This window comes from Pteropus vampyrus, unplaced genomic scaffold (assembly GCF_000151845.1).
Source record: "Pteropus vampyrus isolate Shadow unplaced genomic scaffold, Pvam_2.0 Scaffold151, whole genome shotgun sequence".
Taxonomy (NCBI): Eukaryota; Metazoa; Chordata; class Mammalia; order Chiroptera; family Pteropodidae; genus Pteropus; species Pteropus vampyrus.
Window position 1 is genome coordinate 2898626 of NW_011888932.1, and position 27203 is coordinate 2925828.

The 27203-nt window shown below is 41.1% G+C and overlaps 1 protein-coding gene across 1 annotated transcript in view; it reads left to right on the top strand.

Annotated features, from left to right (window-relative positions):
- The first annotated feature begins 1186 nt into the window (after positions 1-1186).
- CACHD1 (cache domain containing 1) overlaps positions 1187-27203 on the top strand; it is a 213431-nt gene continuing 187414 nt past the window's right edge. Inside the window, exon 1 of the mRNA XM_011369568.2 lies at positions 1187-1974. Coding sequence (XP_011367870.1) covers positions 1729-1974 — 246 coding nt within the window. The 5' untranslated portion in view covers positions 1187-1728. The remainder of the gene's footprint in view (positions 1975-27203) is intronic.

Here is a 27203-nt window from a genome sequence, read left to right on the forward strand (position 1 = left end):
CAGAATAGAGGAACAAACAAGAGATAAAATGGGCCAGGAAAAGCTTACAGGAGGTGCGTTTTTAATATAATATAATCGAAGAACTAAAACAGAAGGTTTTGAAAAGAGCACTATATGCAGGTTCTAGTCCTGCTACTACCTCTGCTAGGTAGTTTTAATCTTCCTGGGCATGGCTCTGTTCTCTAGGAAGCCACAAGCAGCAACCTTAACAACGCTTGCAAGGAAAAATGGCGGCTTTACCACACACCTCCTTTTTTACCCATTGGTTCCAGGTGTTTCCAACAGGTGATTTCTCAGCGAGCCTGAGCCAGCAGTCAGGGGGAAATAGGAAGGTTAACCTTGCTTCCTCATGCTTCAGAAAATAAATGTGTGGGGGTGAACTCTGGTTCAGCAGTTTTGTGGGGTTTGTTTTTGTTTTTGCTTTTGATGGGATCAGATGGTTCATTTTCAAAGACGGAAAGAACTATGTCGTATTTAAGAGCAAGAGCCTTGCAGTCAGACTTGTGCTGAAATTCTGAATCTGCTTCTGATCCCTGGAGTGACCTTTGGCAATTTATTCCACCTCTCTAAGTCTGTCTTTGTTACCTAAAAATTTGAGATAAAGATATGTACCTCATAGGGATGTGGTGGGGATTAAAGGATAATGTAGACAAATCCCAGAGCGCAGTGCCGGGCACAGAGTAGCTAGTTAAAAAAAGAAATCTGTTGATCCAATCAGTGCTATAGCTATTGTTATTAACAACATCGAGGGAAAGCAGTGGACGCACAAACAGCAGTCCCTCCTTCCCAAATCTCTGCCAGGCAGAAAGCCAGCGTCCTAGAACTTAAAAGGACTTTCGTTGGGTGGAACCTTGAACATGTGGGATCCCGGAGTCCCTCGCGCTGGTGGAGGCGGTGAGAGCTGCGGTGGGTGGCTGTCCCCGGCAACCAGAAAGTCCAAGTGACCCCACCCTCGGCAGGGCTGGTACCCGAGTACAGCCTGCTCTCCTGCTCTCCTGCCCCCTGCGTCTCCGGGGGCCGGTTCTGGGGCGGGAGCGAGGGGAAGGGAGGAGGGGCGACTGGGGGAATTTCCCCGCCTCTCTCGCTCGTTCCATAAATCACCGCAGCCGCGGCGGCGGCCGAGTCGGGAAGTGCGCGGAGCCGGAGCGCAGCGTGGTGGCACCAGACACCTCCCTTTCCCCCCACCGCTTTCTTTCTTTCAGTTTTTTTTTTTTTTTTTTAAACCTCCTCCTCTCCCTCCTCGCTCGGGTGGCTGCCCCAGCGCAGCAGCCTGGGCGCCGCTCCGCCTCCACTGGGTGCCGCCGCCCGCCCGCCCTGGCAGCCTCCGCCTCGCTGAGCGGGGACTCCGGGGAGGGAGAGCTCGGCGGCTCCCTGCTCGCTCGCCGACTGTCAGGCGCGCGGCCCGCGCGACCGGGTGCAGGCGCCGCCGCTCCCCGAGACGCCCGCCGCACCGCGGGGGCTGCGCCGGCGCGGGGGTCCCGGAGACAGCTCGGGCGGCCGCCTCCTCTCCCGCCAGCCGCCAGAGCCGGGTGATGGTGGCCGCCCGCGCTCCCGCGCTGTAGCCGGGCGCCCCCTAAGTTTGGAAGCCGCCGCAGCGCGGAGAGGCGCCTGCACAAGGGGAAGAAAGTTTTGCGGGGTGCGCCGAGCGGGCCCTGGGCGCACCTCCCGTTGCTCCCTCCCCTCTTCCCGGCGCCTGGAGCCGGTTGGCGGGGAGTGGGGGGAGGCAGCATGGCCCGCGAGCCGGAGGAAGAGGAGACGGCGGGGGTGGCCGCCCTGGCCCGCTGCTGCCCGGGCTCGCCGGGCCGGCCTGGGGCCGGAGCGCTGCGGCCGTCCCTCTGGCTGTTCTGCCTCGTCGCGTGCTGGCTCCTGGGTGCCGCGGCCGACGCCGACTTCTCCATCCTGGATGAGGCGCAAGTGCTGGCGAGCCAGATGCGGAGGCTAGCGGCCGAGGAGCTGGGTGTCGTCACCATGCAGGTATGGGGTCCCCGTTAAGCCCTCGAACTTGCTAGGCATCTTGCCTCTCTGCGCAGAACTGGGTCCCCAGTACAGTTCCCCTTGACTGTGCACCAACCTTCCTGGCATGCACATACCCCACCCCCCGCCTTTTTCCGCCGGATCCCTCTGTTCTCTGTACAGGACCCCCGATCCCCTCCCAACTTAACACACCAACTCTTCCCTGCACTCAGGTAACCCTCCGTTTCTCCTGCAGAAGCCGCTGCCCTTTGCACGGAGCCCATTCTCCCCTTCCCCCCGCACAGCTCCTTTATCTCGGCAAGGATTCTCCTTTTCCCTCGAAACTCCTTCTCTAATTTGCACGAATTGTCACCGCCGTCCTGTTTTTTACCCCGCCACCACTGCAAACTTCCCTTCCCTCTTTGTGTACCCATCCCGATGCAGACGGCCCCGCCGGGCTAGTGCGATTTTCCGAGGCCCCCAGCCTATTCCCCTGACCACCTCCTCGTGATCCTCCGGCCGAGGCTCATCGATGGGCGCCGCGAGGGCAGGCACCAGAGTGTGCGCAGCTGCTCCTGGGCCACCTGGGTCCCGGCGGAGAGCCGCCGGGGGTGCTGACTCCGCGCGCTCTCTCCCTGCGCGGGTGTTTTGGGGGAGGGGCTGGCGTGGTAGATTCCTCGTAGATTCCCGACTCTTGTCCTGTGTGGGAGATTTTTTGTTGTTGCTTTCTGCTGTTGCCATTGTTGGCTGCACAATGTCCGCTGTGCGATTTTGGTTTGTTTTGTATATGCCTTTTGGAGGGGAGGAAAAGGGCTTCCCATTTCCTTAGATTGTTCACGGTGTGAGTCCTCCTCAATAGAGGAAGGGGGCTTCAGAAAGATTAAGCGCGGCTTATAAAGAATCCTGAAGATGCTGCTAACAACCAACAGTAGTAAAAATTGCTAAACAGCAACCACCTGGAGATTCTATCCCGCCGTTATTTTAACCGACTTGGCCAGAAAGGCCCCTTCGGGTAGGAGAGGTTGAGGTAACATTACAAGTCTGAAACCTTTGCTCTAACATTCTTCTGGAAAGCAACCTTATTCTCTTATGCATCCTAAAAACAATAAGGGTGAAGAACGTGGTCTTCGAAAGAGCGAAGTTTCCAGGAATATGTTCTTGGAATAGGTTTCTGAATTCGATTTTACTGTGACCACCCTTCCACCTACCACTGCGGATGAGAGGCGTTTTGAGTCACTTTGGTGGTATTCAGGTTTCTGACATTTTTTTTTTAACCTCCCTCCCTACGACCTCCCCAGTCTCCTCCCAGGATGATACAGTTTTCCTTGCTTTAGCAAGTTCCGCAGACCTTTTCTACTGTAGTGAAAGATAATTGAGACTTTTTTTTTATTGGCGAGGTGAGGTTGAAGGTGCATGGTTTGCTCCAAAGATAATTCTGTACAGTATTTATTTGCAGACACCCGGCCCTGAAGTGCTAGAGTCGGAGCCTTCATTTGCATAATAATAGACAAGCTTTTAAGTTACCTCATTTAACTGTCCTTTTCTATGCAGATCTTTCAGGTTTAGATTCAGTTATAATTTTTTCCATATGTATTTTCTGATTTCTGATGATTGCTGACAGAGTACTTAGGAGTGAAGTGACTTTTAGAGGAAATGAAACTAAAATGTTAAGAAAAACCTAGGATTTGTTTTTCAGTGGTGAATGTTTCAATTCAGAGCACAAACAGTTGTGTTTTTGCATAGAGACACCTCTTTTAATAAAGGAAATTTAACATGTTTCTGTTTTCAACTGCATTTGTATGATTAGTAGGCATTTGTCATCTTCACCCCATCACTAGGGCTGGACAAGGGATCTTAGGGATTTCCCCCCATGTAAGCTAAGGGCTTGCTTTCTCTAAGATGCTGACAGCAGTTTTACTGTTTCTCACCCGATCCTTGACAAAAGGTGAAATCGGATCCCAACACATTGTCATTCAGGTAGGGATCCAAAGCAAATGTAGTTTTAAAAGGCTTCCCTGTTGAAAAGGAGACACTTTAGGAAAAAAGCTCTGATCGGTGGGGGGTTTGTGCCCAAATGGCCCTTTATCTCCTCCCAACTGGCCTCTTTCTAACACCTTTGCAACCTCACTGTGGAAACTGGCTCCCTGGGGACAGGGTTTTGTCTGGCAAAATGTGAAGTGGCTTCTCTCCTTTTTTGAAAGGAGAAGCACATACTGTATTTAAATTCCTCTTCTTGAGCTGTACATGATCTACCACTTGCCTCCGTCTGGGAAGATTGGAGAAAGAGTCTCTTTTTAATTTTGTTAGGCTTCCAGCTTTTTTTCCGCGGGGTGGGGGATACTTGTAAAATAAAATCTAAGACAGGTTAGATTTTTGACCCTTAGAACAAAGATTTTGAGCCTCACATTTTCCTCTGTAAACCTTTGGGATTTATTCAGTAGGACTGAAATTATGCGGGGTAAATTACCTAAAGTGCAGATTATATAGTCCTCCCTTGTGGAATGTTGGATTTTATAGCTGTAGAGCTAATCTGTTATTCAGAGGTAGGAAGCCTCATGTGGGCATTAAGGTGAGTAGGTCAGGCTTCCATATGAGGGGACTGGGGAGAGCTTTTATCTGCAGGAAAAGAATGTCCTCCCTTGATTAAGGGATTGATTCCTTTCATTTGACCTTGGCATTTCCAGCTCAATGCAGACCTTTCAGGATAGCATCTTATTTAATGAGAAACTTTCTGTAAGTCAGTATATATTTTAAAAGCCTATTTTCAGACCTTTAAATTGCTTCTGCTGTGCCTAAAATTCTCTAAAGACAATTTTTAATTTTGGGAAATTGCAAAGTAGTCCTGAAACGAGGCCTGTTGCAGCATTTGAAATGGCAGCAGTACTGCTCACCAGAGGTTGCGAAGGGTAATTTTACAAAAACAAAAACCAGGCCTTCTTTCAGCACTGTAGTTTCCCACGACATAGTTTTGTGCCTGCTGATAGAGGAGACAGTTTGAGAAACAGTCCGTCTTTAAGATTTTCTTGAAAAGATTTTCTTGTAGAGACTGTCTACCCTTGTTGTTGTTGTTCTTGTTCCTTTTTAGTAATGACGAAAATTGAAAAATTTTTAGTTATTTGCGCCAATTAATTTTGCTAGTGCCCTGGGAAGCTGCCACTGAAAACTGCCCCCCTGGCAGCAGACATCATACATCATGGGTCAAAGTCAAAAACCTAATCATTGTCTCCTCAGGGGTCTGGTGGAGTAGAGCCATCTACGTTGTGATCTGGGAAGCAGAGACTGGCTGTGTCCAAGGAGACTTGCTTCTTATTCACTCATGCAACAAGTTTTTATCCAGCAGCATCATGGAGTGGAAGGAACTCTATACTGGGTTCCAGCTTTGCCATTTAAAAGTTGGATGATCCTCGTTGGCAAATTTGGGAATGATTCTTTCCAGAGATTTGTTTTGTGGACCTAATGAAAAGAGTGCATGTGAAGGCACCTGTTAATGTGAGGCTGGGGTTGGGAAATGTTGATGGATGTGGTTGTTCTTAAATGGAGAAGTATTGAAAACTTACTGTGCACAGAGCGCTATGCTAGGTGTTTAGGGATTTACAAGGAGGCATTTTTAGCACAGCCCCCTGACATTTACAGTCTGAAGGAGGGGGTAAGATTGCACAGGTAAAACAGTTAAGTAACAATGCCTGCTTGTTAGAAGGCATATCTGGCTCTGGGAGCCATTTCACCAGGCACTTATAAGGCCCATTTAACATTATATGACAATACAGGCTTCCTAACAGCAAGAACCTGGCACACGGCCAGTGTGCCCGCCTTGATGTTAGCTCTAACACAGCTCTGCCGGTCTGGGCATAGTCCCTGTGAACTTGGCAGACACACTAGCAGGTTGGTCAGACAGCTCCTGTATGCAGCCTGGAAGTGGAGTGCGGGTGGGGGTCCTTCTAGTAGGTGCAGAAGAAATACCAGAAGCACAAACTAGAGCTTCAACTCAAATTGAAGAAAGAGCAGCAGCCAGGACAGATGCGATTTCAGGAACCAGAGAGCTCAACTAAGGTGAGGTGTTGGCTGAAAATAGAGAGCAACATTGTAATATTGTAATAGCTGCACTGAAAGTGAAAGGGGAGGCCTTTGTATGCAGTAGAACAGCATTGTATAAATTTATTGTTCATTTTTGTGACAAATGCTCAACAAACTTGGGGGCGGGGAGGTGGTGCTTCTGCTCTGTGAGGGGCCTTGGGTTAGGCTAAGCTGGGGATATGAGATAAATAAGGCTTGGTGTGTCCCCTTAACCTCTCAGCTGATTATGGAGACAGATACAAAAAGAGATGTTAGATACAGGAGATTAGTCAGAGTCAGAGGTGTTAGAATGCTGTGGGTTAGTACCTTAGTAGAGAGAGGCACAGTGCATTATGGGAGTACAGAGGAGGCCTGTCCAATCCCATCTGGCGAGGTCATGGATGGTGGCTGCTCCTCCCTCAGCCTTTTCAGTTAACCGTCCACACACGCAGGCCAATCTTGAAAGCAGCAGCAGCCTCAAGCATGAATGGTAACCAAATCAGTTAGTTCATCAGTCATTAATAATTCTTTGGTAGCACTGGACAAGGTAGTTGGTTATATCTTAAGTGCATCAATAGGAGGTGGCTGTGACTTGTACCTCTTCATATGGCCCATGTCTTACCTCGTTTCTTTGGCCATCACCCCTGGAAGCTTTTGTGGTTAACAGACATAAACATTTTGGTGGCTCTCCTATAGCTGCATGCTGATATGCAGTTATGTTTAGGTAGTATTCATATTTTCCTGTAAATTGTGTCCATCATACGAGGGATGGTATGTTTTAGATGTTTTGAATGTGTACTTAGGCAATAGAGAGTGTTTTGGGGGACGGGAGGAAATCACCTGTATTTGCAAATAATGTGATTTGATTCTATGCCTTGTGTACAAAATAAGCCCTAGTGCAAAACCTGCTGCCTTGCTCTCTCTTGAAATTGAATATTTGCTGTAGAAGAAAACTGACTATTGATGGGTGACTCTGAGCTGAATTTGGTAAGAATGAGCCCAAGGAAAAGCATGTCGAATGACTTCGGATGGACTGTCCCTTTTGTGCTTAAGACTTCCTTTACTTCCTGTCCGCTAATACCTGTCTTAGCTAGCATCCTCTCCTGTGCTTATGTTTTTCCTGCCAACCATAGTTGAGTCTGGAGGGTGACAGGGGGAGGGGAAGGAGATGGTTTCACACTTTATAACTTGGTGCTATTTCTGGTTGCTGCTTGAGGAGTTCCTTCCTTGAGCTTAAGTGGATGAGCAGACAGGAACCTTGCAGAACTCTGGAATTTTGGTATTATGTGCAGTGGGATTTATTTTGGGTATCTTTGAACTTTGCGTAAAAATGTGTTGAAATTCAAAATATGAAGGGACAATTGAGAACAAAGGCTTAAAAATTTTAATTTTTTAATTACAGTTGACATTCAGAGACAACAGTTTTGACTTGGCTAGTTATTAACCACATAACTTCCAGCACAATTTTAAATTGCTCTGAACTTTCGTGTCTTCATGCTTCATTTGGCTAATGGAGGGAAATATCTTTTAAAAGATAAATGTCTAACACGAAGTCTAATATAGGAAGTCAGTAAACAAATAAATATGGGACAATCTGTTTAGAGTCAGAGCACAGAACTGGAAAACAACAAATATGTAGCTCCCAAGCCTGAATGAAACTGAAATCTCATCTTCATAACCTGTAGATTTCAATGTGAGCAGTTCTCTGTTTCAGGGGTTATCAAACAGACCTCAGGGATGTGGTACAAAATCATCCTTCAGGATTTATGAAGAAAATATTAGACCTTCTATTCATAGTTACTTATTTGCTTAAAATTTTTTTTTTTAGCACAAAGATTTGAAAAAAATATATACAGAAGTAAAGAAGAGCAGAAAAATGCCCGTGGATCTCTTAGCCAACTTAAATAGTTATTAACAGGCTGGTTTCATCTCTGCCTCTACCTGCTCTTCCTCTTCCCTTGATTATTTTGAAGCAAATTCCAGATATATACAACTTCATAACATTTTTTTTTGCATCCTTATTTAATTTCTGTATTTTAAAAATGTTTTATAATATACATAATATATGGTACACTGATCTATAGCATTTGCAATCACAAATAAATACAAATATTTTAGAGGGTATACACTTTAAATTTTTTATGATGACATCCCATTGCTGTGTCCCCTAGCCCTTTACAAATACTAGTATCTTTGCCCAGCAACCTTCCCAGTTTTCCAGATGCAATGTCAAGCTTCTTTTGGGAAGCTTTTCTGAGACCCGTTTTTTTCCCCCTTATACATGTCATCTGGCTCTCATATTCATGCCTGGCTCTCTCCCACAAGGGTGAGAGGTTCCACGCAGCATAGGCCATGTCCTCTCCCTACTCCTCTTCTCTCCCCTTCCCAGAGGAGGAAGGAGTGAAAAAGGGACAAGGCAAGATCATCTTTGAGTGGAAAAGAGGGAAGGGTTGAAGAGGAAAAGCTGGACTATATACATATTTGTCTAATGATCACTGTTAGCAGATCAGCCTGGGTGCCTCAATTTGCAGAACTGGAGGCTGGAAGAGGGCAGGAGAAGCATCCAGGGCATCCACATCCAGAGCTTTTCCTCTGAGAGCTCATGTCCCTTATAAGGGAGGCTAAACCAATTTGTATAGGTCAAAACAGCATAGCAAGAAATACTAAAATATGGAATCTAGATTATACCCAGAGTTGCTGAATCTAATGTTTACAGAGGTCAGTTAGACAAAAATGAGTGAGGTGGGCCAGCTGTAGATCAGTAGGGAATGGTGTTTGCTGTTGTAAATGAAGGGCACGTGTCAGGGCTGAAGGGAGGCAGGTGCCACTCAGCTGCAATTGTTGCCCAGTAGCAATGTGGATCTAGTGTTGCTACATGACTCTTTTTCAGGAGAAGCTGGATATCTGGCTTTTAGATGAAATCTCCTCATCCTTAAAATGTTGGCAACTAATTTACAAAAAACTAAAACAAAACAAAAAAAACCACCATGTGGGCCAAACCAAACATGTTTGCAGGCTGGATCAGGCCAGAGGCCACCAATTTGCAGTGTCTAGATTAGAATTATTCAGTGTGTTCCAGCAGATGAAATTGGTGTTTGTATGTAAAGGTTATGGGGAAGCAAGTTTCTGTGTAATAGAAAGGAAAACTTTCTGATAGAAGAGTTCTAAGTTGGATTTCTTTGGGAGATGAGCTCCCTGTCATCATAGTTACTAATATAAATAGTTGTTGAACGTTTATTTGGTGCTTGGCACTACGTTAGGTCCGAGATATCCATATCAGTTAATTTCTGATGCAATGAATGTTATGAGAGAGGAGGTTCCAAATGCTTGGAGAAAGTATGTCAGGGTTGTTAACCTTTTTGGGGGAAGTGGAAAGGGATTGATCTCCTGGAAAAAGTGGAATGAATAAGAGGTGGTTTGTCCAAGAGTGGCATTCTGGAAGACTCCTTTGTAATGGCACCTTTGAGGAATGGAAAGATGGCATTAAGGTTTGGAGTTTAGAAAGCTAGAAGGACAAGGTCAGAAGTAGACCGAGGTCAAGTTGCGAGATCTGTGGATACTTTATGTTTGAGAGTTCTTACATGGCAGGTTACAGAACAACCAATTGATACTGGCTTGAACAAGAAAGGAACCTACTGCCTTACATGATTGAACAGGTTGTGATAGATCTTTGGGCAGGGCTAGATTAGGACTCAAACAATGTGGCCAGTACCTGATTTCTCTCTTTGCATGCATCTTAAATAGATTCTCCCCTTTTTCTCAACATGACTGGCAGTAGCTCACCAGTGTTTGAGTTGAGAACTAGCTGCTGCCTCTGCCTGATTCCCTTATATTTAGAGGAGATGTGCTCTGGGATAGAGGAACTAGGGATCTGGAGAAAGCATGGTACCTATAAAACTCAGCTGAAGTGACTTAGGATTTAGACTCCATTTGCAGCCATCAGCTGCCAGGGCCTGCTCCATATCTAGGCTCTGCTTCCCAAGTTCAGTTCTGGGTAGGGCCTGCTTTGTGGTCTCCCTGCTTCTGGCTCACAGACAGGCTGGCTGGCTTCCCACTGTGGTCTTGTGGTCCGCCCTGATGGGTTGTACAAATCCAGGCTCAGCAGGTCTGCCCTTGGCATGCCTTTTCTCCCTGACCTCTCAGATACACAGATCACTGGGTGCCATGAAATCTGGGAAGGACCAGAGAGAAAGTCAGATCTAAATCCCTCCTTTTATAGATGAGAAACAGACGCTGTGGGGAAGTGACTCTCTGGAGATCACACCAGTAGTAAGTGATAGGCTTAGAACTCATCTTGGTCTTAGGGCTCTTGGCTTTTTGACCCTTTTCACAATACTGTGGTATCCTGTGGGAGCGCCATTTTTCCAAGAGAAGGTCGCTTTGCAATGGAAAGCGACATTACTTAAGAATCTTTACATTCATTCCTCTTTTGGGGGGGAAAAAAGTGTTTGGCTTACGTTATGGCTGAGAACTTAAAGCTGATAGTCTAATTTGACAGCTGACTGGCTTTTTAAAAAGTTATTTAAATACCTAGAAGTCAGTGAGCCACTGAAGAAATAAAATCTTAGACTTACTACAGTGTTTTAGATATTTTTTGAAAGAGCTAAAATTAAATGATCAATAGCTATTTATAATTGTGAATCTGCACCAACCACTAAAATTAACTTTTTATTAAAAAGATAAAGAATAAGAAGAATATAAAACTTGAGGGGAGGAACAGCTTTGTTTTTTTTTTATGTTTGTTTGTGTAAAAGCTACAGAAAGAGATTCCACCTATAATTTTCAGGCAAAGTTCTGTTTTAGAATTGAATTTCAGGACCTGCATCTCTCTGCAGCCATTCATAGACATTAGAAATTTGAAGTTCTTTCTCATTTCTTCCGTTTCTTTCCTCCTTTACCCTCTATTTGTGTGTGTGAAAATTGCAGTAGCAGTATTACTTTAAAGGAGTTGTTGTTTGATTTGATAATGAAACAAGATGCCATGATGTCATGCAAATGCCTCTTTACCTTGCCCTCTTTGCCCTGATTTCAAAAGAAATTTCTTGTTTTTCAGATTTATATAGTCAAATGACTTCTGAGTTAGTTACATTTAGAAAAGTTTCTCAATACCAGAATGGATCAACTGAAAAGTAGCTTATGGTCCACAGTTCCTTGGAAATAATGTGCTTTATTATGATCGTAGGATAGATGCCAGTAGAGTAAATTCTTATCTATTACATGTGATAACATCTTGGTTCTGTTCGAACTATAACAGTTATTTTAAAGACTCTGTCAAAGAACCAAGACTGCTGCACTTTTTTCTTCATTCCCCTTGGATATTTTCTTAAATTTATTTTTGCATAGAGTATTTTAAAAGCTACTCCGAGGCCTTGGTGGAAGGGCAGTGAAAATCCACACGCTAGTGAGAATGAATCTGAATTTTTAATTAGGCTTTGAGTTGTTTCTTCAAAGTGTGGAGACATCATTAGTGATGTAAGTCTTGTTGCATTAGCAGAGACTGACATTTTACTTCAAACGAGGAGAGTGCAGCTGTCCTGTGCAGATAAAAGTTGCCAAGTGTGGAATAGCAAGGTGGATTGGTAGATAATTAGCTGTCCCACATTACTGCAGTGTTGAAGAAGCCTGCCAGTCATGGACAGGAAGGAGGAATTATTAGCAGGAGAAAATCCAAGTGTGTCATAAAGCAATTTGGAATCACTTCAGCTGTGGCAGAGCTGATAAGGCGAATGTTAAGGGAACAAGACAAACTAAGTCTAGTAGATGATAGCCAAGTTTCTTTTTTTAAAAAAAATCTTAATTTAAAGGAGGAATGGCTAGAAATTAATGATTCATAAACACTCTGAAGTACAGATTCATCAGTCTGCTCTGATTCCGTGTATAAAATAAATAATAGCCAGCTTAAAATAGTCTTCATATTTTCATGTCACTAGAAAATAAAGTGCGAATTCTATATAGAAAAAAAAATCACAGGGAAGCCATAAAGCCTTGACAATTATTGTGCTATGTATAACCATGAAAAGATATTTGAAGAAATTTTGAAGTGTATCACCTCCCTGATACAATATTTATAAATGGTTTAAGGATATTTTTATGGCCTTATTGGTGGAATATGTGTGTTTATTTAAATTTTCTAAAAGCTTTTCTGTGATCATCACACTTATCTCTGGAAAATGAGTGGTGTAGAAAGACCTGTTGGGTTTCTTGTCCATCCTCAGTCATTTTCTAACTCAGATGAAACTTCATGGGACTTTTTTGTCCACCTGATTGCTCCCTGTGCCCCTGCCAAGATACTGAACTCTCTTGTCCCAATTTCTTCCATGTTTATTGATTGGCTTTCTCCAAAGCCAGTGCTTCTCTTGGCAGCTCAGAGACAGGAAGTGCTGAAGTGGTTTGGGTGCTGTATTCTGCTTGGATAGTGGCCTCTCTGAATGACAGCTGCCCTTGACCAATGCAGGAGAGCCAGTTTTTTGTTCTTTGCTGCTTGATCTGCTCCCTCCCTGGGAAACTCACTAGGTTGTTGCTGCCCTGGGCAGTTTTGGAGAAAACCAGAATTGAGGTTTTTGACAATCTCGGCTATTGGATCTAGAGTTGATTTCACTGACTCAGAGAAATGGGGATATTTGCCCCTTGGTAACCTTGGAGGGGACTAGACTCTGCTGATTGTAAACCAATCTCATTTGTTATGGGTTGAGATCCTGGAGATAATGTAAATTCAGGTGACCATCAAGGAGGCCTGGAAATTTTCATTTGCGTAAATGTGTACATTCAGATAATGTGGACAAGAGTTGCAAACAGTAAAGCTTTATATAAATGAGAGTTATTAGAGCATGAGCTCCCACAAGAAAGAGCCCAGATTTATTCATCTGTATAATCATGGTTTTGTTATCACTGTCACTGGTATGTGGTGAGGGCTCAAAATGTTTGGACTGGGGAAATTGTATGCCCATCTTCAAACAGTAGACTTTCTGGTAGTTTCTATTCTAGTTTAACTTTTACTACTATGTCTCCTGTGTTAATTTCATTATTTATGCTAGACTTAGAGTGAAATGTCTTGAGTCTTTACTTGTTACTAAAGATTTGTCAGTGTTTCAGATGAAAGTGTCTAGCAGGGTATCAAGCACATTAGGACCTTATTAGGTGCTTCCGTCATTTAATTTCTTCATGTTAGAGAAAGTCGGGGGTCCAAATATTGAGGACATTTAGGAATATAAAAACAAAAATGTGCATACTTGCAAATTATGTGCTTAGAGCTACTTTATCCTACAGGTTAAATTCATTGGTTAATTTATTTATTGAGCACATATTATATGCCAGGTTTGTGGTTAAAAAAAGAGACAATTCCTATTCTTAGGGAATATACCACCTACTAGGGGAAATAGTTATTAAAGAGATAATCACATAAATAAATATAAATTTTTAGTAGTGTTATGAAGGAGCCAGGACTATTAAAGTACCAGAGAGAGCCTTTAAAAATATGTTAGATATGTCACTTCTCTGCTTAAAATTCGTTAAAGGTTCCCATCTAACTTGTAGTAAAGTTACAGTGGCCGTCACAGCTGGATGTGATCTGGCCTCCGATATCTTTGTGGCCTTATCTGTTACCTCCCCTTCTCTCACCAAGCTTCCACCCTTCACATTCCCATGTGCGCACATATATATACACACACACCCCCACACAGTACCTCCAACACTCCAAGCACATCCCTGCCCCAGGTAAGCTTGATATTGTTCAGTGCATGCAGTTTTCTTGAGGAATGGTGCTTGGCACTAAGACTCACTCAGTTAAATTTTGTTGGACAAGGATGAGTGGGAGTGATTGACTCTGGACTGGGTGGTATGGGAAGGAATCTGAGGAGGTAATGAAAAGGAGGAACCAATCGGAGGTGGAGGTGGGGGCTTGCAGAAGGAAGAGGAGCCAATCAGGGGAGGAGTTGGTTAACAAGGAGGAGGAACCAATTGGGAGGAGTTGGGGGCTAGCGGAAGGAAAAGGAGCCAATCAGAGGAGTTGGGGGACTAGCAGAAGGAAAAACCAAGAATTAAAGGAGGGTTGGAGGACTAATGTGCCAACGGAGAAGAGCTCGTTTAGAGATCTTGAGAGGCAGGACTCTGGCATACTTGAAGAACTGAGAGAAAGCCAGGAGCTGACTTTTAGCATGCCAGCAGAAGAGTGATGCAAGTGAGTAATTTGGATTCTTATTTCTAATCAATGCAAGTAAAATTGTTTCCCACTAACTCTTTTAGTCACGCCCTTACAAATGAAGACCCATTCGAAGGGTAAAGATGCATGGTGAGAGACCCTGGATCTGTAGAGGTCTGGAAGTTGGATCGTCTTTGGCAGGCCATTTGTTTCTCTTCCAGTAGAGAGAGAGGGGAGACTCCAGCTTCATTAAAATACATCATGGAGAAAAAACTGAAATATACCTTCACTGTTTTATATCTAGAATTTAAAAAAAGACTTATGCTTCCCATGTTATTTTTTTTCTCTTGGCAAAATAATAAAACGGCTAGAGCCAACTCTGAGCAAAATACAGACAAACCCTGCTTATTGTATTTTGCTTTATTGCACTTTGTAGCTATTATATCTTTTACAATTTGAAGGTTTGTGGCAACCCTGGGTTGAGCAAGTCTATGAGCGCAATTTTTCCAACAGGCTCTGATGATGGTTAGCATTTTTTAGCAATAAGTATTTTAAATTAAGGTATGTACATTGTTTTTTAAGGCATAATGCTATTGCATATGTATTAGACTACAGTATAGTGTAAACATAACTTTTATATGCACTGGAAGACTAAAAAATTTGTGCAACTCTTTTGTGATATTTGTTTTATTGCGGTGGTCTGGAACTAAACCCGCAATATTTCTGAGGTGTGCCTGTAATGAACTCCTGTAGTAATGATTCAGATATACTTCCTCCCCATTGTATTACACGGATTGATTCATTCATTCATAGATTTATATACAGTAAAATATACTGTTCTTACCACCTCGCAAATAGCAATGATCACTTTTTAATGTGACTTTGAAATTTTAGAACAAAAATCTTATGAAGTGTATCAAGCTTTTATTATTTTTAAAGAATTGTAAATATATACATAGCATAATTTTCTATTTTAACCATTTTTACTCAGTTTTGTGACATTAAATACATTCACATTGTTGTGCTGGCTTTACCCCATCCATCTCCAGAACTTTTTCATCTTCCCAAACTGAAACTCTGTACCAATTAAACAGTAATTCCTCACTTCCCTTTCCCCCAGCCACTGGCAACTACCCTTTACTTTCGATCTCTATGAATTTGACTCCTCGCCTTACCTCGTATAAATAGAATCGCAGAATATTTGTCCTTTTGTAACTAACTGACTTATTTCACTTACCATGTCTTTAAGGTTCATGCATGTTTATTGCTTGAATCAATTTCCTTCCCTTTTAAAGCTGAATAATATTCCATTGTATGTATTTACCATATTTTGTTTGTCCATTCATCCATCAATGGACACTTGGGCGCTTTTATCATTTGGCTACTTTAAATAATGCTACTATGGACATAGGTATACAAATATTTGAGTTCTTGCTTTAGTTCTTTTGGGTCTGGACTCAGAGTGGAATTGCTATATCATATAATTTTATGTGTAATTTTTTGAGGAACAGTCATACTGTGTTCCGTAGTGGCTGCACTGTTTTATATTATCAGCAATGCACAGGAGTTCTAATTTCTCCACATCCTTGCCAACACTTTTTTTTTTATATATATAATAGCCATCTTACTGATGGCTATTATGAGTGTGAAAACGTACTCTTTTTGGTGTAGAGTTCATGAGTTTTGATAAATGCACAGTCATGTAACTATCACCACAACCAATATACATAACAGTTTCATCACTCCCTCCAAATTCTCTTTGTAGTCAGTCCACCCCCACCCTCTCACCTGGAACCCCTAAAAACCATCTCCATCTTTGTAATTTTGTCTTTCTAGAATATCATATAAATGGATGCATTATGGTATGCACTTTGAGTCTGATTTTTTAAATTTAGTGTAATGTATTTGAGATTCATTGATACTGTGTTTATCAATAGTTCATTCCTTCCTATTGCTGAATAGAATTCCATTGTGTATGTATACCAGTTTGTTCATTCACCAATTGAAAAACATTTGAATTTTTTCGAGGTTCTGAATCTCTTACAAACATTCTTATGTTTATCCACGTACAAATTTTTCTTTTTGAACATATGTTTTCCAGTCTCTAGGGGTGGGATTATTATGTCATATATTAAGTGTATGTTAAACTTTGTGAGAAACTGCCAGTCTGTTTTCCAAAGAGGCTATATCATTTTGCATTCCCACTAGCAATGGCTCCACATCCCTACCAGAACTTGATTGGGTCAGTCATTTTAATGCTAGCCATTGTAAAAGGTGTAAAGTGGTATCTCTTTGTGGTTTTCTATCCCTGATGGATAATGGTGCCGAGCATTTTTTTTTATGTGTGTATTTGCCATTAGTATATATTTTTTGGTGAAATGTCAAAACCTTTGCCCATTTTTAAATTGGATTGGTTCCTTATTGTTGACTTTAAAAAACAATTTACTGATTTTATTAAGTCTGTAAATTTTTGTACAGTGATCACCACCATTCAGTTTTATAACATTTCCATTACTCCCAAAAGTTTCAATGTGCATACTTATTGTTGAGTTCTGAGAGGTGAAATTTTTAAAATTCAGATCTATTTTTTCCCTAAGAAGGCCCCCCAAAATCCAACAATAAAAAGTTTTTTTTAAGTGACATCGTCCCCACAAGAGGTTTGCTTTCATTACTTAAAGAATAATGATACCCACAGTTAGAAAAAGTGTAATCCAGGATAAGAAATCTTTAAAACAGTTCTGGATTTTGCGGTTCTTGTTTTCAGCTAAAAGCAAAGCATTATTTAAAAGTTTGGGTTAAAGTGGCCCATGTAGTTTCTTAGATTTATTTAGTCAGTCAATCAGCCTGTTAATAACTACTGACCTCACTCTGTTTTGTCCCAGCACTGCCCTAGGTATGGGAGTACAATGATGAGCAGAACAGAGTCCCTGCCTTTGAGAGGCTTATGTTCTAGAAGAGGGAGATAGATATTAAATATGCAAAAGTTAAAGATAACGTTGGACCCTGCTTAGTTCTATGAAGGAGATAATGTGTTCAAAGGAGGCCCCCCGGCTGGGGGCGGTGGGGGTGGTAGGGGCACTGCTATTTGAGCTGAGCTGAGCTGAGGCATGACTCCGGAACAGACAGCCTAGGAAGGAGCTGCAGGAAGGAGTAGGACGCACAGGGGCTGAGAGAAGAATGAGCTTGGTGTGTTTGAGGTGCTGAAGGAGGCTGGGAGTGGAGGAGGAGAAGAGGTGATAGGATCGCTGTGGAGACCAAAAGTTTGGATTTTATTCTGGCTGAAATGGGAAGCCTTTGGAGGATTTTAGGCACCAGAGTGATGGAAGTTGACTTTTACTTCAGAAACATACCTCTAGATGTTGGATACCCTAGCCTAGTTGTATGTGGTGGTGGTGAGGATTGGGGAATGAAGGGAGGCAGACATGGAGGCAGGGAGAGTAATGAAAGTATTTATTCTTCATAGGGTGGTATTGCCACATTTACCTTTGTGATTTCATTTAAATATGATAAAATGTATTTAATGATGTACATCAACAAAGGCCCAATGGGTCAGGGTTGTGATTTGAAAAAAAGTAGGACAGCTGCAACAGAATAAAGATGCAAAAAAATAAAATAAAATAAAAATAAGACTATTCAGTATAGAAAATATGAGACAACATTGGTGATCTTCATATTTATAGATATTCTGTGCCAAGACATTAATTATCAAAGGCAGTTGGGGTCTTAGCTTACCAACAATGTAACTTTCGACAAGTCCTTTTTTCCTTTTTATAACCTCAGTTTTCTTACTTTATAAATAGAAAAGTAATGCCTGCCTCACCCTGGGTGGGTTGTTAAGGGTCACAGTGTATATATGTGACAGACTCATCATCATCATCATCTGGGACTGTTTGGATGCTTTGAATTGTAAGTAACAATCCATCTCTCCTCAAACAGCCTTAAAGAATAAGGATAATTTATTGGCTTAAATAACTTAAAGGTTTACAAATAGCATGAACTTCATGCACAGTTTGATAACCCTGCCTCCATTTTTCCCCCTCTGTTACTCTCCTGGCTCTGTAACCATCTAGGTGTTAGCTAATCTTCAAGCTGGTTTTGCCTGTCATAAAATGAGTGTAGTGATTCCAGGCCTTTCAGGGGCACATCACACTTTTTAGAAGAAGACATCTCCCTTCTCCACTCATTGGAGGATGCCTGGGGTTCACCCTGATTGGATTTACATAAGTTTGTGCCAGTCAGGACCTACTCCTAGAGCTGGGTTTGAGGTTGATTCCACCCCATTTCATGACTGCTGTACAATCTAGTGATTTGGGCAGCAGTGGCTAACACCGTTCATTACGATTCATTACGGTTATCCCTGTTATCATTCTAGCAGTAGAATATGGGAATGATTTTGATCCTTTTGGCTAGTGTCTTGTTTATGCTGGACTCCTCTCCCATCATGGAGGCAGGGTTATCAAACTGTGCATGAAGTTCACACTATTTGTAAATCTTTAAGTTATTTAAAGTTAAACATAGGACGTACTTGATGTTGTCATGTTAGCACGATAATTTGGAACTGTTTACTTGATTAGTGGAAGAATCTAAAGCAATTAGTATAGAAGGCAATTCTAATACTTTATATATTAGAATATAATTTTAGCTTTATATGGGGTGATTATGGTTTGGAATTAACCGTGCTGGTGGAGTGTACATTTTATAAACATTATTACAGATACATTTTAATCATTGTTTCATGATGCAATGTGTTTCAGACACAATCTTATTTCTAAGCACCTGGGGGCAGATACTTTATACTTTGTGTTTTGAAAATTTTAGTTTTTTGACCAATGTCTATTTGCCCTACCCTAATTTCTTGATGGACTGTGTCTATTCCATGACGATGTTTAGGAAAAAAAATATGAAGAGAATTGCTACTTTGGGATGTGATTATTAATTACAGCCTGCATTTAGTTCATTTAGTGATTGAAACTAAATAATGGTTAATATATTTTCAAATGAATATAAGTACACATTTTATTGGATTTTAAGAAACAGTTTTTTTGGGGATTTATAGTTACGAGAATAATTACCCTCTATTTTGGACAAAGTTATTGAGAATTTATTGTTTAGAGCATCTCATGACACAGCAGTAAAATATTATCAAGAAGGTGAAGAATGATAAGTATCCTGTTTTAGTTTACCCTCCAAAAATGTGTCTTCTATTTGATCTAATTCAAGAGTTATAGGCATTGAATGTAGCAGAGTGAATTTCTTGTTGAAGTTTCATTTAGCATGTTCATAAATTGAAGTAGGGGTTTATGGTGCCTTTTCCCAAACTATCTGACATTGAAGCAAGAGATGGGAAGCCCGTGACCGTAAATGCTATTGTTCCTCCATCAATTCTTTGAAAACAGTTAAAATGTGCATATAATCTACCAAGCAGTGTGCCTTATTCTGTAATTTTAGGTATCTTTCATGTCATTAGAATTTTATTTTTATATACTGGTTCTTAGTTATCAGACCAAAACCAAAATTGTATAGACATTGGACTATTCTTAGTTTGATGATCACATTAGAATTCTGTAAATGCCCTTTTCCTCGAAACATTCACATCTCCATATAACACCTTTAAAACTTTAGAAATAATTCTTGTATCTAAACAATTTAATCAGGAAAATTAAGTAAATGATGAAATAAATCCTTCATTTCATATATTTCAAGTCTGCTGCTAGCTGGGCATTCTTGTAGATGCTGAAGATAGAGAAGTCAACAAAATACAATCCTGCTTTCCTGGAGCAGACATTCTGCTGGGAAGATTAGTAAACAGGCTGGGAACTGTGGGGAGGGGGATGTGTTCAGGGATATTATGCAAATGAAATAGCCAAGACTTTTCATGGGGCCTGGACGGATTGTCTGAGGGATAAACTCTTCAGACTAGTCTCTCCCAAGCCACATTTCTTATTTATGGCATTTTTAGAAGACTCACAAGTGGTCTGTAAACAATTATTATGCTTTACTCCTCCTCTCTGTGTCCCATAAAAACCCATATCGGAGATTTAGAGGTTTTTTTTTTCCCCACTGAGCTGCATTAGACTTACTCTACTCTCGTCTCCTGGGACTGTCCTGTCAGGAAAGGGGGACACTTACCTTTTGAAGGCTTTGTAGATCTGCTTCAAACTAAAAGCAATTTTTAAGGAGTGCAGAAGGCCTTCCTGAAGGTGACAAGAGATGTGAATGATTCTAGCTATCCTCAGTTTACAACAGTCTGGCTTACAAAACTCATTTCAAAGTCTGTTGTTTGGAACAACATTCACCCAGAAGGGTTATAAAAGCCAACCCAGTTCCCCGGCCAACTCACAAAAGCCTCAGATTTTTAATGCACGCTTTCTCACTGTCCTTCTGAGCCTCAAATGTCTAACTGTAAAAATTGGAGGTACATTTATGGTTGTGAAATTACAAGAGAAGTACTGTGAAAATATCTGGCACAGTGCCTGATGTCAGAGGTCTCACAAAGTGTTAGCCTTTTCTTTATGAAGGAATATGTTGCTAGGTCTTCAGAATTTAATGCTCTACCAGTCACTTATAGGTTTGGAGCAGCAGTGAGGGTCCTAGGTGTGTGAGGATGAAAAATGAGTAGGACGAATCTCCTACCTGATTAAGGGAAGGGAAAAAGGGAATGTTATATTATTAGCTACTATTTATTGAGCATTTACTAGGTACTGCATATTGTAGTACAGGTTAAGTATTGGCTATTGATTATCTAACTCAGACATAGCCCAGTGGACTAATGTCTGTTTCTAATAGCTTTGGCCAAAGGGAGTAGTTCTTCAGGTACAAATGGCTCTATTTTAGCCCCTACTTACTTCTGGGTTTTTTTTGTTTTGTTTTGTTTTGTTTTTTTTCAATTTAGTCCCTGTCTGTAGATCACTATTTGGGGACATTTTTGTCTGTCACTAAGCAATTTCAGCAAAAAGGAAGATGCTTTTCAAATTCCTAAAAGGCAGAAGAGCTTTCTCCCCAGTACTGCAGGTCTGACTGGGGCTGGTTTCCTCTGGAAATGCCTCCCTGTGATGTTATAACTTAAAAGATGGAGGGCTGTTTGATCCAAGCCCAGGATTTGTTGGCTACAGGGTTTTTGTTAATAGAAAACACTCATGCACCTCTAGGGGGGAGAAATTAAAGCACATACTTCTTCCTCTTTGACCTTTGAACCCTTGCCATTTACATCAAACACTCTCTGGGAGAGAAGGCTAAATTAATAATCTGTGATAGCTCCCTCCCTAACAAGCCTCACTTTAAACCTGGCATTTTCTCCTCAAGCTGATGAGTTTCCATCTCTCAGAAGATGTGTGTGCCCTTCAGACATCTGAGGGGAGGGGATGCACTTTGTGTTAGCAAAAGCACTGCATTCTGCACGGTTTTCTCCGTTCAGTGAGCTTAAAAAATATTTTGTCTTTCAATTACAAAGTCGTCGTACAAAGGCTGAGTGACTCGGTTTCCGAGCCTTGATTTCTCCATCTGTAAAATGGGGGGTAGGGTGGAGGATAGTACTAGCGACCTCAAAGGACTGTGGCGAACACCACATGAAAGCATTTATGTAAAATCTCTCTGCTGTACTCTCAGGGGATGTCAGCACATGGTGCTGGGAATATAGGTGCAGAATAACATTTCCATGTTCAAAATGTAGCTCCTGTTTGTTTATTTTCAGTATAACTTCAACCCTATGAGGTCTTCATGCTAAATTAAAAGAGAAATCTAGGAAAACTTGGCTTAAATAATTTTTAAAAAGTAAGTAAATAATCAAACCTGTCTTAAGTCCATAGAGACCAGTATGCTATGACTATGATATTAATTAAGACTCAACTTTCTTAGCCTGCTTTAGGACCTGGGCAGGGTTTGCTTTCAAATGGTACAGATGTTAAATGTTCAGTCCATGAATGTCAAGATCCTTTATATAGTGACCCAAAGCAGTGGGCAATGAGATACCTTTCTTCAAAGATTGCCCCCTTATTTTATGAAATTAATAAAAATGAACAGTGAGACACAAGCTCTTTTTGTGTTAAAATCATATACTGTCTTTGATTTCCTTAAAAGATCTTTCCTTAGTTTTCTTTCTTGACTAAAGATGGTTTGAAACTCTAGGACTCTCAAAATATTTCCCCAAGAATTTAAAATGATTGGGACTTTTGAAAAAGTTTGGGATAAAAAAAATGAAAAAATTTTTTTATCTTGGAGATATTCATTTGGGAGAAAGAGGAGTGTTGAAGATATTCTGTAGCTGCAGTATAAACAGCCTGTGTGTCTGGCTGTTTTATCCTTAGTGAAAGCCCACTGGAGATCTTTGTTACTTGAGAAATTAAGGGCATTTTTATAACTTGAGAAACATGGGGAAGGATAGCCTTTATTCTGATAGCATGGAGTTGGGTTCCCTTATTATTTCCTTAGAGCAGGCCTTTGACCAGCAGCTCTGGCCTACGTGTTCCCTTTCCAAGCCTTTATCCACGTGTTTGTTCGTCTGGTACCTTTGGACCAAAAGGATCCCGGCTCCAGATCTCTCCAGGCTCATCTCACAGGAGTGAGTTTTCCTGCTCATCATAGGAGGTAGCTTCCCATTTTGAAATTCTTTGTCACACAGGAATAGTATGCTACCTTCTATGGAGTACCTACTTGTGGACAGGGGCATCATGCTGGCACTTACTTTATTTCACTTATCTTTAGATTTAGCATAAGTGTAAAAGACAGCCCTACTACAGGGACTTTCCATACGTACTGTGCAGCTATTTATTTCCTGGAACAAGTGCAATCAGGTCTATGTTTTTGTTGTTAACCTAGTTTAACACGGGTGAGTCATGGAAGGCATTGTGGTGTGAAGAGAACACTGGGTTTGTTCTTGAGGACTTAATTATAGCATTGAATTAGTTGTCTATACCAAGTCTAGTTTCTAATACTAGAAAGTTGTCTGTTTTCTTATCTCTATTTGGTTTGAGTACTACTCCTTTGTGACCCCTTAGAATTCTCTACTTGCCCTTGTGAGCTGCTTAAGGGAAAAAATTAAGTCTGCTTTCCTCGAATCTTCAATGCCTTTTACAGTGCCCAGACAAGAGTAGGCCCTCAGTAGTGATGGATGGATGGACCGACGGACAGACAGACAGACAGACGGACTGATGAATGAACAGCAGATGAACGAATGAATGAATGAATTTGGAAGCAAAGACCCAGGATTCATTTAATAGGTCTCTTTCTTGACCTATAACATGAGAGTAAATAATACTTCACAGAGCTGTTGTTATATCGGATGATCTGTCTCTAAAATTTCATTGTGAATTATAAAATAATTCCATATCTTACTATCAGAGTTCAAAAATACTTTCTGAGTGAGAAATTTCTTATTTTATCTTCCGTATATTTAGGTAAATAAATGGATATCCCATTATTACTATGGGTAGGTAGACTCGTTCTTTGTGTAACTACTTCATTCTCCAGGAGGAAGTAATCATGAAATAATGAGTTTCATGATTACTTCCTCCTGGAGAATGAATGAATAAAGCTTAATCATTCATTAAGCCAATGATGGCCCATGAGTGGTTTAATAACTCAAATGTATATAGTTAGGCACCTCACTTATACTGTTAAATATTCTGAGAAAATGTATCGCCAGTTTTATTAGAAAATTACTCAATTACATTTTGTACTTCCTACTTCCAAAGATTTGAGGAGCTGTTTGAAAAACCCATATTACTGCACAGGGAATTGTTATGCCTGTCTTCTTATGACTGAAATATAGGAAGGAGTACTTTGAATGTGTTATGGCCCACAGCTGGCATTATGAGAATGCAAGTGGAGGAAAGGAATTGTGCAGCTGCCAACTAGCTACACCCAGGAATTGCAGCAGCCCTATTGGACAGTTTTATGTATACCTTCTTTTCCCCTGGGAATTACCAAGGAGAGAGGAGGCCCCCTGCCACCAGTATTAAGTCTTCTCCCTGCCACGCATACCTTTTTCTTCTCTCTGCAGTGGGTTTAAACACATTTTGTGGGGCTAATTGAGTGAGCTTGTGGTCCTCATAATCTCCTTATAAAAGTGTATGCACGTTCAGGGGACGCATTTAATAGACACGGCTGCCTCTGTGAAAGAATGCTTTGTAGAAGGGAGCCTTTGTGTATTTCTCCATCTCTTAGTAGTTCTGGGGGACTTCCTAAGTCTCCCTGACACCGAATGGCAGAGTTGGGAAGGACCTGCTCCTGAATAATGGGAGGGAGGGCTGGGGAGTGGGGAGGGGAGGAGGCTGTGCGTTGGAATGCAGAGGGAGACCCTTGGTCTTGGCACTCCAGGGCTGAGCATCTTAAACATTTTCTCTTCTTCTTACCCCCAGCTGGGGATTTTGCATTTTCAATGAGGGCCCCACTACCCTGAGCCCTAGTGAAAGTAGATCACTTTAAGCCTTCAACAATGGTGGCTTCTTATCCTCTTAGTTAATGCTTTAGATAACTTTCTTTGAGACCAGGTAGGGGTTTGTAAAGTGGCGCTGTTGTGTCTCTGGCTTTGCCTGGTAAGACACATGAAATTTTCTCATCTGCCCCAACTATCTTCTTTCTCTGCTTTCTGTTAATTTGAAGGGAATTTTTACATTATTTGTGAACAAGTCAAGCTGTATTAGTGACATATCATGAAGAGTTGTCACAAACAGGATTTATTTATAAAGGATAGCAATTCTCCAGTTTGCAGACAACACCCTAAAGTTTTGTTAGACAAAGGTTTTACACTTTCTTTTACTTTCAGTTTATTTTATAAGCTAAACCCTAGAATTTAACCAAGTGGAAGCTGCTTTTTTTCACTACCAGTGAAACCACAGGATTATGTCTGATATGGTTCCTTAAATTACTAGGAAGGGGTAAAAATATCCCCTTAAGGACAATAATTTATTGGTAAATAAGACTTACAATAGCACACTTTTGGGGGCTCCTTTTATGTGCCAGGCATTATGCTAAGGATTTGAGTTCTATTTCAAATGCAAACAGTTACTGATTTCAGAAAGAGTAAACAACTTGTCCAAGTTTTGAAAGTCAGAAAGTGGAAGAGGTGGTACTCAAATCCATGTCAGCTTCTGCCTAAGACTTAGGTTAGTTACATTAATTGATTAAGCATTTAGTGAGCCCCTTAATATTTGCCGTCTGGATAAATCTTGTTTTTTTTTGTAGGAGGCTCTAGAGAGTACGAAGTGGGTTAAGGGAGAAACTGGCATTATTGTAGCTTAGTCAATAGGAAATATTTAACAGACCCAGTGGTTGAAGACACATAATTGTTTAGTTCATTACCCTGTCCTAAGTAGGCATGTATGGGAACCCCCCTTCCCCCAGCCCACACATACCCCTTGGAGAGAATGGAATATATGTAGTAGGAATTTGAAAACTGGAAATGATGCCAGTGTAAGGTGTTACTGTCATTATTAGGGGGGAAAAAAGAGAGAGAAAAGGAAAGAAAACCCAAGAACAGAATGCCAAATTCTGGTCTCAGATATACGATTACAGTGTCTATCCTGTATTCTGAAATTCCTTTCCGATGTGTTAGGAAAAGCTCTTTCATGTAATCTTAAGTTTATTTCTTCTTGGCCCTCTCTGTTGAAACAGATAAAGTGGCTGCTGTCCTTCATATACTTCATATCTTCATATACTTGAAAGACTGTTAAGTTCTCCATTATCTTCCAAGTGATTTATCAGACAAAGGGTGTGTTTCCAGTGTACTTGATCTGTCTGCCTGGTCGAGGTTGGTGGAAGAACTTTGTCTCTCAGTTAACTGGGAGAGAAATGGAAACATGTACATGGACAGAAAGAGAGGGAATAAAGTTTTACTTTTTATTGACTCAAACCTAAGAGAATTAGTGCTTTTTTTTTTGACCCATTTTGAACCTGAGTTGTTATAATGAGTTTTCAAAGTACGTCTAGCATTGACGTGCTCAAATTTCTTTATCTCAGCCTACTTTTTTTTCTCTCCTTTATCTATAAGCTTATGGCTAGGCCTCCCCCTCTTTATTTTTTCCTAGGTTTGTCTTTCACAAGGAAAGAATACAAAAGTTGGAATAGCTAAACAAATTAAAAAAAAAAAAAAGACACACCTAGACTTCACTCCCTCTTCTTGGCTGAGGCTTTGGTAACTATATTTTAGTTTTACTATAATATATTTGAATAGCTTTGAGTTTACTGCCAAAGGCAAGAGGGCACTTAATACCTTTGCAATTTATAATGATTTGTTTGCCAACCTGGCTGATGTCCCAGACAAAGCATCCTAGAACTTGGGTGGTTGTGAAAGTGACTTGATGTTTGGAGCTTGTTTGAACTACATTAGGCCTAGCCTTTGAAATATGTGGGATATTTTATTCTTGCTAATAGGCTCAAAATTCTATAAATGATGTCAGAACTTCACATGATTGCCTCACCTTATTCTTATTGAAAATACTTTGATTGCTTTTTAGCTAATTATTATTTTTAAGTTTAGCCAGTCTAGACTATCTAAGAGGTGGTATGCCAAGGAGTCAAGAGAAGTCTAGCAATCTTCGAATTAGGAGACTATATTCTGTGTATGGTGGGGCCTTGAACTAATTTTTTAACCTCTCTGTGTTATAGTTTCCTCCTGTACCTACTAGATTCTCTTCTAGGTTGAATTTTTTAGGGTTATGTGCTAACTCAAATTTTCTCAGTCTGTTGTAGTCAAAACATCACATTTGGGTGCTTGTTGTACTTGAAAATCACAGCTTAGAAAATTCAGTGGCCTTGGGTGAACATGGAGTGGACCATACTATAGAATCCTTGCCCTGCCTAACTAGAATCTTAATAGTAGAGATGGTGCCCTGGGAATTGAGAGCATGAATCTGTGAGAGAAGTGAAGTGAGTCAGTCTTCCAGCTGAGCCATACTGGGAAAGTTTTATTTATGGGTCAGTGAAATCACATGACATGGACTACCTTCCTATAGAATAGTCATGCATGGAAGCTCAATTTTCTCAAAACCTAGATTTTCCTTAGAAGTTGCCTTAAAAAAAAAAAAAAAAAAAAAGCTTTGCCTAATGGTTTCCTATCCTTAAG